The sequence below is a fragment of the Schistocerca nitens genome, chromosome 7 (assembly GCF_023898315.1).
Source record: "Schistocerca nitens isolate TAMUIC-IGC-003100 chromosome 7, iqSchNite1.1, whole genome shotgun sequence".
Taxonomy (NCBI): domain Eukaryota; kingdom Metazoa; phylum Arthropoda; class Insecta; order Orthoptera; family Acrididae; genus Schistocerca; species Schistocerca nitens.
Genome location: NC_064620.1, coordinates 318929272 through 318947775, shown reverse-complemented (window position 1 = coordinate 318947775; position 18504 = coordinate 318929272). Strand labels below are relative to the sequence as shown.

Sequence of the window (18504 nt, the reverse complement as noted above, 5' to 3'; positions counted from 1 at the left end):
TCCCAATAAATGCCAACCATCATGGCAACTACTTATGAATCTCTTCAACCAGTTACATGAAAGTGGTAATGTAACACCTAGACAATGCAACAGAAGAAAACAAGTGTTGGGAGAAGAGGGGGAAATTAATGTTCTTGTTGCTGTTGCAGTTGTTTGCAAGTTACCTCCCATGCATTCGCATGAGTAAAGGGCACAAGTCAGGCAAGTGTCCTGCACATTGTCCATCAACTTAGGTTCCATCCCTATCACATTTCCGTCTATCAAGAACTGCATGGAAATGATTGTGAGAATCATGTTCATTTCTGTACATGGGCATTACGACATGATATTCCAGATGTATCATGTATCTTGTTTACTGATGAAACCACATTTACCAATCGTGACCAGGTACTATTGGTATGTCGACACTCCTCAATGGTTTTGTCAGGTGGAACATCAGCATCCATAGAGTGTAAAGATGTGGTGTGGGATAGTGAAGCATCAGCTCATAGGTCTGATTTTCATAGATGGAACAAAGTATGTGCACAAGTATCACTGCCTCATAACAGACCATCTTCCTCAGATGCTAGAAGACGTTCCTCAGCAGACTAGGAAGAACCTGTGGTACCAACATGATGGCTGTCCAACCCATAATGGAGGAAGTACTACAGCATGTCTTCATGAACTGGTACCTTGGTCAGGTCATTTCCAGAATTTGATGCCTGTAGACTTTTTCTGTACGGCAAACTGAAAGACACTGTCAACAAGGACACTCCAACTACACCCAATGTTATGCAACAATGTATTACTGCAGCCTGCTTGGACATCTCTGTTGAAATGCTAGTGTGCTGCAGTTGTCCCATACCAGACTGGAAGCATATACCGGCACTGCTGGTGTACATTTTGAACACAACCTGTGATGGTCAGTTATCTTGTTACTGATCATAATCCACACAACTATTGTATGCACTTGTGTTGTTCTTCATTGTGTGCTATTACAGGTATTGTACAAGTGTTTGTGTGGGAATATTGCAAAATACAATATCTCATAAATGACACTCACTAGAATCCTGCAACAAACATCACTGATATTCTAATTTACCCTAATTTTTTTATGTCAATAGGTATTGTTACATTTAAAAATGTGTATGTTTGCACAAAAAGTACACTTTCTAAGTGTTATTACAATTTGTGTATTGGCTAAAAATACAAGCCCCTGCGGACCAATCCCTTATGGGAAAACTGCACATCAACAGTATTTCTCATTTCCACAATATCTGTGACTCAATTTTCAGGTAATTCACACTGTACACACACACACACACACACACACACACACACACACACACACACACACACACACACACTAATGAGCCAAAACATTATGACCATCCACTTAATGGCTTGTTTGTCTGTCTTTGGAACACAATACATCATTGATTCTGCATATCAGGGATCTGACAGTTTGTTGGTAGTTTTGTGGAGGTATGTGGCATTAGATATCTATCCACATGTCATGTAATTCACATAAATAATGGGCTGCTGACTTGCGTACATGGTGATGGTGCCCAATAGTGATTCAAATGGGTTCCGTAGGATTTACATCAGGTGAATTTGGTTGCCAAGACATCAACACATGTTAAGTATAATGCTCCTCAACCCACTGTACCCTGGTTCTGGACCTGAGGCATGGACAATTATACTGCTGAAAGATGACATCCCCGTCGAGGAATATATCAACCATGAAGGAATGCAGGTGGTTCATAGCTGTCAGTGTGTCTTCAATTACTACCACAGGTCCAATGCAAGCACAGGAGAATGTCTCACACAGCATAATACTGCTCCCTCCAGCCTGTGTCCATGGTGCCTTGCACGTTTCAAGCTGCCGTTCCCCTCGATGATGGCATTTGTGGAGGTAAACATCGACCTAGTGTAGCAAAAATGATTCACCCTAAGAGCCAACATGTTTCCATTGATCAATGGTCAAATTCTGATAGTCCCATGTCCACTGCAATGGAAACTGATGACTCTGTTGGGTCAACAGTGAACACATAGGGGTGGTCTACTGCAGAGCTCCATGTTTAACAATGTGTGATGAACTGTGTGCTCCAAAATACTTGTGCATGCACCAGCATTGTGCTGTTTTGGCAGAGATTCCACAGATCACTATCTATCCTACTTTACAGAGCAGACAACTTTCTGAGCCCCACATTCTATAAACAGTCATGAACGTTCCAAACATTTAGCACCTAGTGGAAGTTTCATTGTCCATCTACCTCTTTTCGTAGATGCTCATAATGGTAGCACATGGACATTTGACAAGATTAACTGTTTATGAGATATTTGCTTACAGTCTCTGCATAGTAATTATCTGCCCTTCATCAAAGCTGCTTATCTTGATGGACTTCACCACTTGCAGCCCCTATCTTTTTGCTAGCGTGAACCCCCCCTCGTGTTTCCTCTGCCTACATATTTTTGTTACCACATAATGTGCTCACAGTGTCACCAGGTGATAGCCAATGTTGTAGTGGTCAATGATCATAACGTTTTGACTGAAAAAAAGAAAATCTCCTAAGAGTCATCAGGTGCATTTTCTCTGGTGTTTCAACAGATATCTGCAACTTTGTTTTTGCGACATGTTGCTGGAGTTGTCCCAGACAGATAATGCTTGTGACATATTTTATGTAATGCCCAATGTTGATAAAGAATGTAAATTTGCCTCCAGTTACAAACAAAATTATTTTTAAAGTGTCATTTTATGTGCTCATTTGACAGAGTGGTCCCAAATTAGTCTGGTGCAGTATTTGTTTCATTGATGTGTATTAACAGGGAGAGTAAAACTCAAAGAATAACTGGTACTTATCTGTGACAGCACTGCCATGACACTTGCTGACTGCTACTGCCATGCAGGAGCACTGTTTAGTCACTGCTGGACCACTGATTATTCTTCATGTTTTACTGTTTTTGTTAATACATTCCCATTAAACAAATAATGCACTAGATTAATTTGAGGCCACTTTATCAAATGGAAAAGGAAAATTATGATGAAATAATTTTATTTGCAATGTGAAACATACCAGCATTCTCCATTGCTACTGGGTGTTGTATGAGAGATATGATGGGCAGGTTTTGTTTGGGCTCTGACTCTAGTTACGTGCTGCAAAAACAAAATTGTGCAAATATCTGCCAAAACACCAGATAAAATCCACCTGATGACCCATAGGAGAGACAGCCTGTATATATATTATGATTGCATTCTAAGTATTTTTTTTCTCTTGAACTCTCATTTGTATGACATACTATTTATGGGTTTGTACAGAATCCTTACTGCCATCTTTTGAAGGATGAGTATTTGGCTGGAGCACATGACACACATCACTTGTACATATGGGATATGGCTTCACCATGGTGAAACACAAGATATATATTTTTCACAGTTCAGAATGTTGTAGCTCTCACTGCATAAAATGATTTCCTTAATTTTCAGTTTAATGATCAACTTAATGTTCCCAAAAAACTGAAGAAAAAATATGTCTAAGTCTGAGCAGTTCATATAGATACCAAGAGTTAAGAATAATTCTAGGAAATTAGAATACAGATCAAAGTTATATCAGTTATAAAGATGGTAAAGTTACAGAAGTATCAAATGAATAAGATACAGAAGAGCCCAGATGAAAAAAAAAATTTAAAAACAAAATGACAATGATGGCAAAGAGTACTGTTAACATCATTTCTAACAGCTTCATTAAACAATTTTCATTTTGGTTCACTACTCACCTGGACTGCAATGATGGGTCCACCTTTTATGAATTGCCACTTTGCAATAATCGGTAGGAGTTTATCAAAGTATGCTTTTACTTTTGAAGTATATTTCTCATCAGATGTTCGGACTTTGATATCAGGTATTCTCAGCAGCCAACTGCAACAACAGAGGTGACGTCAGGGTCAGGTATATAGTATCTCATAATGTAAGAGGGCACATTGAAAAGTAATGCCTTCAGACTTTTTATTCTGATTTCAGTATCGGTTGAGGTACTACATGTCATCCATTTTACTCAGTCGACATTCCTGGTTCACTGATGCAAGTTGCAACCCCCTGCAAAATGTAGTGTGTAGCATGTTGGTGTGTAAAGTTACTATGTAGGTGCATTAGAAACGGAATGTTGTAAACTGAAAGCCCAAATTCTAGGAGTTTGTCCATGTAAGGAGCAACTTTTGCCTCAGCATGACAATTCCAGACCACACATGAGCACTGCAACATCTGCAACAATCTGATGCCTTTGGTTCACTGTCATTGATGCACCATATAGTCCTGACTTGGCCCCATCTGATTTTCATACACACTCTCAAGGATTTCACTTTGGTAGTGATGAAGTAGTGCAAGCTGTGACTCCATTAACAAAGTCAAAAAGTCAAACATTCTCTAGTGACAGTATCAACAAACTGATCTCCCATTGGGAAGAATGTGTTTGTCACCAGGGTGACTATGTTGAGAAATAAGTATGAAATGAAGAATAAAGATGTAGAGTTAATAAAGTTCATTTTATTTAAAAGGCATTAAGATTTTTCATATGAAAAATTCAGAAGCATTACTTTTCTCCATGCCCCTGCATTAATTAAACTCATACTGAAAACTTGTGAAGAACAAGCAGTCCATGGCACACTGTGATAATTCATTATACAGTAAAACTTGATCAAAGTGGAACGTGTATAATTCGGAAATCTGCCCAAAATGTACAAGTATTTCAGTCCTGATGCATTCAACACACTTTCATACAGTAATATTTTGTATAAAGTGGAATGTGCCTTACAGGGAAATGGAATGAAAATTTTAAGACTTGACTATAAATCATTGTATAATGCAGAAAACAGCTTCTGCAGCAACACTGTATTACAGTATACATTAGTTATTCATGATTCTAAAAGGACACTACTTTTAACACAAAAATTGTTCAGCCATTACAATACTGCTGAGCAGTGCAAAATCAAGAAAAAGAGTTTTTAGCTCAGGGTGATGTTGTGGATGTGGGCATCAAACTGCGCCACACTGTGCAACAATGAACAAGTTTGTTCACTCATTTGTCAGCTATTCTCGTTTTCCATTGTTACTGAAGCATGCTGGAGCACACTGGTATGTTGCTGCACACTTATGAACACTCTGCTGCAATATATCCAGTGAAAGAGGTGGCCGTTGTTTGGTTAAACAATGGTTTTACTCAGCAAGGTCAAGCATTCCAAATAAATGCACTGTGAGCATTATCTTCTGTCAATTTCAGCTCACTAGGAGCACTTTAAGTGATACCGGTAACATGATGTCAAACAAAAAGTATGTGTCAGTAACATTTAATGAAAAGATTAAAGTAGTCCAGGAGCGTGAGAAAGAAACTCTCTGTGCACAAAATGATGGTGCATTTAAAATGTGATAAAACACAAATTTGTGATACCTTAAGAAACAGGGATAAGGTGGGGTAAATGGAACTGGCAAATGAAAGGGAAGAACGTGGGAAATGAAGAAATTAATGAAATAGTGTGGGAATGGTTTGTAAGTGTGCAAGCATAAAACACTCACCTTTGTCTGGAACCATGTTACAGAGTGAAGTCGCTAAAGAGATTGGAAATAAGGAGTTTGAAATCCACAGGATGGCTTGGCAGTTTCATAGCTAATCACCACGTCATGTGACGTGAAGTGTGTGGGGAAACTGAGAACGTGCAAGAAAGAGTAGCAACACAATGCAAGACAATACTGTACAATCTAATAGCGAAATACTTAAAATACAAAACATTCCATATAGCGCAGATTACAACATTCGAAGCAATGGCTTCCTGTCAATTCACTCTACTTTTACTTCAGGAACAAATTTAATAGAAATCTGCAACACAGAAGATGATCAGGAAGAAACAAAGGGAGAAGAAGCAGAGCAAAATGATAGTCCTACAAAAATTAACATGCCTGCAGCACACACAAATCCTCCCAAGCTGTTGAAACCATTGTATAGTGCAAGAAATTGTGTAGAATAAACGTATTTGAACAGGAAAAAAGTGGCAAAAAAGTGAAATGTAAGGCAAATAAACACAAGAATAATATGAATGTCCATACAACAATACAGAAATGCTGTTTTATTTATGAGTTTCTGTAAAGTCTAGTGTTTTGTTGTACAATATACAGTAAATTAACATCCACTGTGCAGGGGTGAAGGTTTGTAAATAAGTGCCTAATTATATATTTATACTTTTGTGCATTATACCTGCCCAATTTTATGTAGCCTAATGAGTTGTAATCCAGAAACTTGTCCAATTCAGAAAATTGTTTCAGTCCCATGCATTTCCATTTTGAGCAAGTTTTACTGTATTACTTAAGCTATAATAAAAATTTAATAGAAATCTGCAAATGAGACTTAATTTATCAGATCACTCACAAATTTTTCACATCAGTCTCAGAAAGGTTGTGCTGTGATCATTTAAAAATTCTTGAACTGTGTGATATGATTTCCGCATAAGGGTAGTGTGCAGATTTATGTCACCATTAATAATGTACCAGTAGTACTGTTCAAATTTCTTCCTTTCAATTTTTTATTTGTATTTTATGGCTATACATGTGGAATCTGAACATAAAATTTTAATCTGCAGGTGGAGTATGTACCATTCTTGATATTTCTGGTACTGCATATATGAACAAATAAATCATTATTTTTAAGATTCCCAAGTATGTATCACATGTGGTGACACCCACAAAGAAAGAATATCATTTCACAGAAAAACAGCAAATCTAAAGGGACAATTAAATAAAGAATAAGAACTGCTGTTTAGCTACAAAGATAGGGTAGAATTTAATGAAATAATTGCCAGATTGCAATGGCTGTCAATACATGATAGAAACTGCATGGATGCACTTTTGCTGCTATCAGTTTTGTCTTAATACCATGTAAATTATTTTCATGTAGAAGGTGTGGCAAACACTGCATCTAGACATTAGGATGTACTACACAGGACATCTTCTTGCACAGTGAGTAGCAGTAGTAGTGACAAAAATACTAATTTTTATAACCTTAGCAATTTAGAGGCAAACACCTATGAGACTGCTTCTGACAGTCTGTAACTGGACCGTACAAATTAAATATAGAGACTACACTAAATACTCTACCTAACCACAACTGCTAAGAGACAAACTTAAAACTTCTGGGATGAAGTACCTGATGGATCACACACAAATCATCCACATAAAAACACATCCAAGAGGTTATTAAACAGAAGACACATATTATCCTTATTATATTCTTCAGAGCAACAAAAACTTTCTTCTTAAATAATGATTTAACCCTCAATATGGTGGCATAAGAAACCAGAGAATGAAAATATTAAATGTAAGTAAACTTTCTGACACTTCCATCTCCAGCATCTGATATTACCCAGAGCTTAAATGTTTAAGATCTGTAATTTGTGACTTACAGGTTAAGTTCTGAGCAACTGGATCAACGCAAACATATAAGACCTTAGAATATTCAGTTTCATTTGTTGGTTTATACTCATGTATAGAAGAAGGAAAGGCTAAAATGTGGTAGAAAAATGGAGAAGGTTTATACAAGGAAAGCAAACTTGAAGACAATACTGTACAAAGAGAGGAGGATGGAGATGAAAATGAGATCAGAGGTATCACACTACAAGTACTGGAGTAGGTGAAATTGCCTCAGAATTACCGAGATACATGGGAGAGACAACATGGCAAAACTATTCCATCTGGCATGGGAAATATATAAGAGAGGCAAAACATTTTCAGATTTTTGGAAGATTGTAATAATTCTTATTCCAAAGAAAGCAGGTGTGAATATTACCAAACCATCAGTTTCATAACTCATCATTACAAAACACTGCAGCAAATATGTTACAGAAGAAAGGACAATTGGTTGAAGCCTACCTTGTGGAAGATCATTTTGGATTCTGGAGAAATGTAGTTATCAATGAGGCAATTCTGACTATACATCTCATCTTTTTTTTAGTGATTTATTTACCATGGCAAGATTAGGGTCATTAGGCTCTCTCTAAATCTACATGCACTTGTCTACTTTGCAATTCACACTTAAATTCCAGGTGAATGGTTCCCTGAAAGACCTTCAGATTATCTCCTTAACGTCCCATTTTCAAAGAGCACACAGGAAAAATGAACAGTTCAGACTTTCTTTGTGAGCCCTGATTTTTCTTATTAGAGAGATTATTTCTCCCTGTGTAGGTAGTCTCTTTAGTAGATCTGTTGCATTGTCTAAGTATTCTGCAAATAAAACACAGTCTCTGGTTTGCCTTCTCTGCAACATTATATGTGTAATCATCCAAATTTAAGTTGTTCTTAGTTGTAATGCATAGCTACTTAGTTGGACTGACAGTCTTTAGATTTGTGTGATTTATAGCAAGGGGACCCATACAATAGTTTGTAAGGGGGTGAGAGGGGTGGGTGGAGGGGAGGTGGGGGGGGGGGGGAGGGCACAAGACCTCAAGGTATGGGGTACATTAAATATTTTGGAATATGAATGGTTACCTGTAAGTAGCCATAAAAAAGTTCCAGTTCTGACCATGTTAAAATACTTTTACTTAATTTCCTCAAAGCAAAACACCTGATAACACTAAAGTTCTTCCTTTCCCTGAGGGCTAAGGAGGTGGTCTGAGGGGGTGGAGGGGGGTGGAGGGGGGGTGGGGGGGGGGTGGCAGCAAGGCTCTCCCTTGCCCCAAAATGGGGGTGCTCTTGATTTATAACGTAACCAAACTTCAATGGACTGCTTTTAGTAGTGATAGCCTCACACTTTTCATTATTTAGAGTCAATTGCCACTTTTTACACCATACAGATATCTTGTCAAAATGATTTTGCAGTTGGTTTGATCTTCTGATGAATTTATTAGATAGTAAATGGCAGTCATCTGCAAACAATATAAGAGAATTAAATTATTTACTTGTATTATGAACAGCACAGGGCCTACAACACTTTCTTGGGGAACACCAGATATCACTTCTGTTTAACTCAACAACTTTTCATCAGTTACTGTGAACTGTGAACTCTCTGACAGGAAATCACAAATCTAATCACACAACTGATACGATATTCTATAGACAAGCAATTTGATTAGAAGTTACTTGTAAGGAATGGAGACAAAAGCCTTCTGGAAATCTAGAAATATGGAATCAATTTGAGATCCCCTCTCTTTAGCACTGATTACTTCATGTAAATAAAGAGCTAGTCGTGTTTCACAAGAACAATATTTTCTGAACCCATGCTGACTATGTGTCAATAGATCATTTTCTTCAAGGTAATTCACAATGTCTGAACAGAGTACATGTTCCAAAATCTTACCGCAAATTGATGTCAGTAATATGGGTCTGTTATTCAGCAGATTACTCCTGTTTCCATTCTTGAGTATTGGTGTGACCCATGAAACCTTCTAATCTTTTGGTACCAGTCTTTTGCCGTGTGGGTCATTGTAACTGATTGCTTAGTTTCTTTTATTTATTTATTTATTTATTTTATTTTCATCCAACATCAACTGATTACAAAAAAAGGTTTTTTTTTTGTTCCAGTCTTCTGGATAAGTCAGAGCCTTACTTACTAGGGTTACATATTATTGGCTGGCACTTTTATCTACACAACTTTTTCTAAATTTAGTTGAGAGAACAGAGTTACATATATGGATTATACAGAAAAAAAAGTTATTATTGCCATACTTAGATTAAGGAGTCTACAGTTTGTAACAGTATTCATATCTGACATTCAAATATTTACAGTTTGTGACACAGTCTAAGACCTGAGATTACATATATTTTTAGATAGATGGTCTTCCATCATACGAGTGTACTAAATCTAGAAACTCATCTATTGAATATACAGGATTGTTTAGGAGCCATAATTTTAATTTCATTTTTAGTTTTGTAATGGGCAATTTGGAGATATTAGGATGGAAGCAATTCAGTAGTTTTATGCCTGCATAGTGAGGGCTTTTCTCATAAAGTGTTGTTCTATGAGAGATGATGTGGGGTCTCTCTCTACCTCTAGTGTTGTGATCATGTATTTCTTTATTAAGTGTTTTGTTACTGTTTACTGCCATAACGATTATCTTCAGCACATACAGGTTATGAACAGTTAGTATTTTAAATTCTTTAAACAAATTTCTGCAGGACTCCCTGGCACATTTCTTTCCCATAATTCTAAGTGCCTTCTTTTGTAAGGTAAGTACACTTTTCATATTACCTTTACTGCTGGATCCCCATACCTCTATCCCATAACTTAGATGGGATTCAAATAGTGCAAAATATATTTGCCTCAGAGTGGTGATGTTGCAAAAAGGTGTCAGTTTTCTTAGGACATATATGGTAGTACATAGCTTTTTGCAAATATCATTCACATGATCAGACCAGTTTAACTCTGCATCTAGTGTCAGGCCAAGAAATTTGGTTGAGTATTGTTTTTTAATGTATTCGTCACCCATTAAGATTTGGTTTTCATGAGTTTTTTGCCTCCCAAGATCAAATTCAATATAGACAGATTTATTTGTGTTTAATTTTAGTTTGTTTTCATTAAAATACTGCAGAATTAAGCCTGCTGCAGTATTGGATTCCACTTTGAGCTGTGAATAGCTTGGATTGCTGCATATTAACGTGGTATCATCTGCACATAAGACAGCTGGTGCATGGTTTGTTATGGACTGAATATCATTTACATAGATAATAAAAAGAAGTGGTCCTAATATTGACCCCTGTGGGATACCAAAATTTATGTCAGTGGTGTTTGATTTGTATGTTCCCTCTGTAGTGCTAACAGACACAAACTGCTTCCTATTTGTCAAGTAGGACCTCATCAGATTATGGGCTGTGCCTCGAATGCCATAGTTCCACAGTTTGTCCAGCAATATGGTCGTATCAACACAGTCAAATGCTTTTTGTAAGTCTAGAAAGATGCCACATACATGTTCTTTATTATCTATTGCTTGAGTGACACCTTCGATTAAGTTTGTTGCTGCTGTAATGGTGGATGACCCCTTGACAAACCCATACTACCCCTTAGAAATCACTTTTTTGCATACCAGGAAGTTCCAGATTCTTATGTATATTACTTTCTCAAAGATTTTGGATATTATTGGAAGAACAGAAATGGGTCGAAAGTTTTCTACTAAATTCCTGTTTCCTTTTTTTGAAAATAGCCACAACTCGGGCAATTTTCAACTCATCTGGAAATAGACCATCTTCCATATGAGAATTGATAACTGTTGATAAAGCTGATGCAATTTTATGTATACATTTCTTAAGAGTGTCCAGACTAAGACCATAATATCCTGCTGCATGGGAATTCTTTAAGCTACTCACTATTTTAATTATTTCTTCTTTACTTGTTGGCATCAAAAATATACTTCCTGACACTGGTGTTCCTCTGAATTTGTATTTATGATTTTTAAGCTGATTGTTTATGCTGGAGCCAACAGAAGCAAAGTAATTGTTAAATAGATCTGCTATCTTATTCTGATCAGTTTCTATTGTGCTGTTTATCAGCAAGTGATTTTTAGTTGTATGGTTCCCAGATTTACCTATTTCTCTATTTACTAGTGACCATGATGTTTTGGAGATATTATTTGAGTTCTGAATGACACTTTCAAAATGTTTCTGTTTTTCTGAAATTAGGAGGTCTACATAGTATTTCTGATACTTTTTTAATTCTTCTTTTAATTTTTTATTGCTCAAGTCATTTAACATAGCATACTCATACCATCTTAGTTTTTCTCTAGCCTCAGTGACTGAACTTGATATCCAGTTTCAGGTTACAGCATGTGACTGAATTCTCTTTTTCATCAATGGGCAGGCTTGGTTAAGAATGTAGAATAGTTCACTTGAGAATTTGCCATAACTATGAAGTGTCGTTAGAACACTATTCCAATCCACATTCCTTAGCATATTATTCAACTGAGTTATATTTTGGTCTGTATTCACCCTAATATATCTATAGCAACTGTGTGTAGGAACCTTTTTTATGTGCACACTTAGTTCTACTGCATGGTGGTCTGACAAAGCACTTATAATAACAGAAGATGTAAGATCGTAAAGATGAATACCAGTGATTATGTTATCTATTGCAGACTGGCATGTCTCAGTCTCCCTGGTTGCAGTGTTTATCAGGTATCTTACATTATATTCAAGCAGAGTATTCTTGAATAGTCTAGTGTGTAACTTATCTGCTAATACATGTATGTTGAAATCTCCTATAATTACTAACTTGTTCAGGTGTGATATAAAAACATTCTCTATCATGTCACAAAACATTGTTAAGAAAATTTCGAAGTTTCCACCTGGTGGTCTATATAAACATATAATATAAATTTCATTATTTGGTATCTTTATACATGCTGCACATAATTCAATTGTCCCTTCTAATGAATATTTACTTACATTTACAGAATTAAAATCAAATGTGCTCTTAACATACATTGATACACCCCCACCTCTGATAGTAGATCTGCAAAACTTATTAGCTAGTACCATGTTTAGAGGTTTAAAAAGTTCTAATTTGGCATCAGATAGCCAGTGTTCACTAATACCAAGCACATCAGGCATAGTTTCATTTACAAACACGTCTAATTGTTCATATTTCTTGCTCAAGCCCTGTACATTCTGGTGGATTATTTTAAAGTTTCTCTCTCTGAAATGAGTGTGACTTGTATACTATCTGCACTGAAAGACTTGTCTTCATTGACACATTAAAGCTCCTTTACAACACTGATGATATATACTTCTAAGTTACTCAGATGGCAAGTTCTAGAATATTTACTTCATCTTTCCTGGTGGAGGAATTTCATAAAACTGTGTTTAGTAACTCTGCTTTAGTGCCACTTGTCATTGGTAACACATTTAAATGAAAACAGCTCGACATATTCACACTTTTTTACTTGTTAGTATTAGTACCCATGTCATGTAATATAACCTGTCATGTCAAGACAAGTAATATGACACATTATGTCATGCTGTATAACATGACACATGTCGTGTGATGAAGGCCTCCCGTTGGATAGACCGTTCGCCTGGTGCAAGTCTTTCGATTTAATGCCACTTTGGCGACTTGCATGTCAATGGGGATGAAATGATGATGAATAGGACAACACAACACCCAGTCCCTGAGCAGAGAAAATCTTCGGCCCAGCCAGGAATCAAACCCGGGCCCTTAGGATTCACAGTCTGTCGCACTGACCACTCAGCTACCAGGGGCGGACAACATGACACGTGTCATCATGTCATCCAACATGGCTTTGTCATATTGTGTAATATGCACAATCTGTCATTAAGGTTTAGGATGCATGCATCTTCACTCCGGGATACTTCCTGTTATAGATAAATCCCACTCTCAGATACTCCCCTCTTGTAGATGGATCCCCCTCTCTAGAAGCTCATATATTTGTGCCTATTGTTCCTTCACTCCCCACCATACAAGTAACAGGGACTGGGTTGTGGGAGAAATGGTCCCCTTGGGGAAAAAATGGACCCCTCACCCCCATCCAGAAAATAATAAAAAACTGTTGTAGCATCCCTTCAGGAACAAAACCACCCCCACAAATTTTATCCCCTAAGAAAAACTTTTTTAGCTGTTATATGTATGCTCTTCAGCTGTATGATATTATATTTTATTTGCTATGGTTGGGAAATCTTCTGTATTTTAGGTACAGGGCCAGAGACTTTAGCCTGTAAATTGCAAGATGCATGTATGACATCACCCTGCAGCTGAGACAGCTGACTGGCCTGTGTAGGTAATGTTAGCCCATAAAAAAGTGCAGATAAGTCGATATATTTTGATTTAAATGTCTTTGAAGTTACCAGATAAGTAGAAATGCTAGTTCCCTTCTTTTACACTCTTAACTGTGCCCAGGACATATTCACCCTTTTTTGTGAATGATAGGAACAATTTTCATTCTAGTTCCCAACTTTTACTCTAGTATAATTTTGACATTAGACCACCATAGTATGCCAGCCAGTGTATATCTTTGTTGACTAGGGTGATGCCTGATCTGGTACAGGTTTTTTTTTTATTGTCTTTTGAACGATGTTGCTTATGTGTGGCAATGAATAAGTCTTTCACAAAACAACAGGATGACCATTAATTACATGAATTTTCTACCTTTTTATAAAATTTGAAATGAGTCACACAGGTCTGAAACACAGAAATATCACACATAAAAAAACTCACATAAATTTGCTTTTTGCATGCAAAATCTGAATGAAGCTAGAATTTTGAAAGTAAGTTTTGAATTTCAATATAAGACTGAATTTCTTTTACTTATGTGATTCACTTTAAGCCATTTCTGCACATTTAATTCACCTAAGTATGGATTTTAGGTGCTACATTTAACTCAACTTTAAACCACTATGTCTCCACAACGTATCAAGATTATCTGATAGAAAAATTTGGTTTTGACTTTATCCATATATCTATGTCATGCAAAGCTTGAACTGAGTTGTGCAAGTTTAAAGTATAGAAGTGGAACACTGCAAAACCTATAGGAAAATGTGTGTTATGTACTTAAAATCCGGCACACATAAAACCTACAAAAAATATGTTCCACATAGAATCCAAATAAAACTAGTTTTTAAAGCGAGTTTTCAATTTTATTGGAAGAAAAAATTTTTGTGTATCTGATTCAGTTTAAACCATTTCTACGCATTCAATTATCACAAGAATGAATTTTACGTGCCACATTTAGCTCAAATTTAAACTATTATATCTTGACAGTGGATAAAGATTGTTGGATAAAAAATGTTTTGTTTTTATTTTATCCATTTATTTTCCTTTGTGCAAAGTTTCAACTGACTTGTACAAGTCACTCTGCTTTAAACATGGTATCTCAACAACAGATAAAGAAATTTGTTTTGACTTTATCCATTTATCTACCATTGTGCAAAGCTGATTCACACGAGTTTAAAGTACAGAGAAACCTACCCAAAAAAGTGTTGTTTACATGTTTTCACACATAATAACTGAACAGTGCACATACAAGTGGTGTCATTAGCTGAGTATCAATTTCAACACAATTAAATTCATTTGCAAAAGGAATTAATCTGTTCACAGAACACAGGAGCCATGTCCAGTTTGTCATTCAACGTTGGCCTGGGGTAAACTAAATTCTTTTTAACCCATATTTCTTGCTTAAATATTGCTATGGTGCAGAAAGATAAGAAGAATATGTACAGTTTACATCTGTTTGTGAGTACAGCAATAAATGCAAGTTACTTTGATGTAGTTTTAATCTGTACGGGCTAACGACAATGGACCTGGGAGAAAGGATGGAGGAGATGGAGAAAGATGAATGGGATGAAGAAAGGGGGGAAAATGAGGTGGCTGTTTGAAAAAAAAAAGAAAAAAGAATGAGAAGCGTAAATTGGAGAAGGTTAGAGCATTTGATTTACTGTTGGATGGAGAGGAAATGTTATGACAATGACAGAAGGTCATCCTTCAGCTTTTTCTAAAAAGTAGCAATGGCATATAATAGTGCACAGAATGCAGAGTAGCTTATTCCAGAGGCCAATAGAAGGAACAGAGAAGAAATTTTCAATGTTTTTGTTTTGTGGATGGGTGCAACAGCAGTACTATACATTGTAACCACGACAGGAATGCCGCTAACGAAAACATGGCAGGACTGAATGGGAGTGGCCCACAAACAAACAAGATGGATGAACGGGAATGGGAGGACAAGCACAATGACAGACAACTGAACAAGACACCAAGATCAACAACAAAGTATTAAGCAATGGGGTCACAAGAGATAACCTCACAAAATCAAAACAATGTCCACTCATAAATGGGAAGTAAGCACAGGCAATGTAAACACGATGTCTTTAAGCAAGATATCAACTGACTCAATGCGAATTCCAGACTGCCTCACTGAGTGAGAGGCAGCTGCCTAAATACATGACAGGGTATGCTGCTATTGGCCACTGGGACCACGTGCTCCACAGTGGTGCCCTCATGTTAGACTCGGGGCCAGGAGTGTGTGCAGCCATGGTGTACAGTGTGACTGCTGCAGAAACCTCTAGTGGTCATCGAGTTCCATGCCATCTGCCACGGATTCAAAACCTGTGATGTTCGGTACCAGATCGCTCCCCTCGGAAACTTTTGAATAGGGGCAAAAACACCCTGGACAGTGCCGCAGTGGGTGGCAGATGGGAGAAGACCCCAAGCTTGTCAACTGCCATTGTCAGGGAGAAAGGGATGTCTGAGATGTACATGACAACCGACCACGAGGCCAGAGTGTCAGAGGGAGCCACCAATCCACCTGGGGGCAGGGAGGGCCAGTGGCAGGTTTGCAGGGAGGCAGCAACGAGGGGGCAGTGGAGGCAACTCGAGTACTATGTCTATACCCGAAGGAGGGATTGTAGGTGGAGGTGGTGGCGGAAGTCCCAAGTGAGTATGCAGGTGGAGTTGGTTATGATGGCAGCATTCCAACCCTTTCAACATCTGCACTGACGTCACACACTGCCCATTGCAGGCATCCAACCCGCTTTACTCCAGTACACGTGGGTCCACACAGCTGCGCTGGGGGCATAACACTGAGAGGGCCGGGAGTGGGGGTGGGAGGGTGACGGCATCAGCAAATGGAGCAGGGTTTGCAGCTGTTGCCCACGGAGGAGCTCCACCGGGCTACGTCCCTCAATTGGTGTGGTGCGATATGTGCTCAAGAACAGGGTGAGGGCAGATATGGTTGGAGATGTTACGACCGCCTTTGTCAAATGTTGTTTAAATGTGCAGACAAGTCTCTCTGCTGTGCCATTGGAGGAAGGGTGGAAATGCAGGCTATGGATATGTTTGATACTGTTGGCCTGACAGAATTCATGGAAGGAGGATGCTGTGACTGTGAATTGGGGGCCATTATCAGAGACCAATATGTGAGGCAGGCCCTCAATGGTGAGTACCTGGGCCAGGGCCATGAGTGTGGCCTCTGTGGTGGTGGATGCCATGCAGACAACATATGGGTATTTGGAGTAGGCACCAACGATAAGTAACCATATGGACCCCAAAAACGGGCCCGCAAAATTGAAATGGATGTGATCCCAGGGCTGGCGAGGCACAAGCCAGGTTGCAAATGACTGAGGGGTCATGACTCACCAGGCACACACACACAGTGCACCCGCGGACCAGGCAGTCAACATCGCCACCAGTGCCGGGCCAATACATGTGCCAGCGAGCCAAAACTTTCATGCGAGACATACCCCATTGCTCACGGTGTAACAAACTGAGCACGTGATGCCGAAAATCCAGAGGGATGACCACCCAATGGGTATCTGACTCCATGGCCAACAGAAGGACATCATCGACCACGGAGATAGATTCTGTGGACAGGTGGTGGCAAAGGCTGAAGTGGGTCCGCATCCAAGGAGTAATATAGGAGCGCCAACTGTGGACCACGTAGCAGAGAACCTGCCACAAGATAGGGTCTCGGCATGTAACCGTGTCAATGTAAGCAGCCATAAGAGGCAGACCGTCTAGCACATCCCGGCAGGTGGAATCAATGTGAAAGCAGAGGACCTCCTGTTGGTCAAATGCAGGATCGGGGAGTGCTGGTAGACGTGACAAAGTGTCCGCATTAGCATGGCGGGTGGGTGGTTTATACCTGATGGTGTAAGTGTAATTCCGTAAAAATAACGCCCAGTGCTGGAGACGTTGAGCCGTCCTCCCTGGAAGGTGAGAGTGGGGTCCAAAAAGGGTAACTAAGGGTTTATGGTCCATCAGGAGGGTGAACTTTGCCCCAAAGAGATAGATGTGAAATTTTTGGATGATGATCACTATTGCCAGGGCCTCCTTTTCAATCTGGGAGTAGTTCTGTTGTGGAGGGGTTAACGTCTTAGATGCATAAGCGATGGGCTGTTCTGAGCCATTAGTATTCCAATGTGTGAGGACTGCCCCAATGACATATGCCGATGCATCAGCTGCCACAACCAAGGAGCAGTCTGGAGGGAAGGGAGTAAGGCAAGGGGCAGACTTCTGCATCGTCTTTAAACGGAAAAAAGCCTGGTCACAGGCAGTAGTCCAATCAAAAGTCACCCCTTTGTGAAGCAAGTAATTGAGGGGTTGAGCAACAGAGGCAGCTTGGGGTAAGAACTTCCAGTAATAAGTAACTTTCCCCAAAAACACCTGGGGTTCAGATTAGCCCTTGAGATGAGGAAGGGCCTCAATGGCTGTGACATTACAATCCGAAGGGCGAATGGCATCTTTGATAAGCCAGTGGCCTAAGTATTCCACTTCTGGTTGAGAAAAACAACACTTGTCCAGTCAACAGTGTAAACCTGCAGATTTCATAACTTGATATAAGGCACTGAGGTTGTGCAAATGTTCCTGGTGGGAACACCCGGTGACCAAGATGTTATGCAGATAATTCACGCAGGCTGGGATAGACTGCGTAAGCTGCTCCAGTAACTGCTGGAAAATTGCTGGCGCTGAAGAGACACCAAATATAAGGTGCTTGTACTTGTATAATCCTAAAGGTGTGTTGATAACCATTATGTTCTGGGAATCGGCATCC

At 38.8% G+C, this 18504-nt stretch overlaps 1 protein-coding gene across 1 annotated transcript in view; it reads right to left on the bottom strand.

The window, feature by feature from the left end:
• LOC126194667 (beta-galactosidase-1-like protein 2) overlaps positions 1–18504 on the bottom strand; it is a 161389-nt gene that overhangs the window by 80765 nt on the left and 62120 nt on the right. The window contains exon 4 of the mRNA XM_049932868.1: positions 3757–3898. Coding sequence (XP_049788825.1) covers positions 3757–3898 — 142 coding nt within the window. The remainder of the gene's footprint in view (positions 1–3756; positions 3899–18504) is intronic.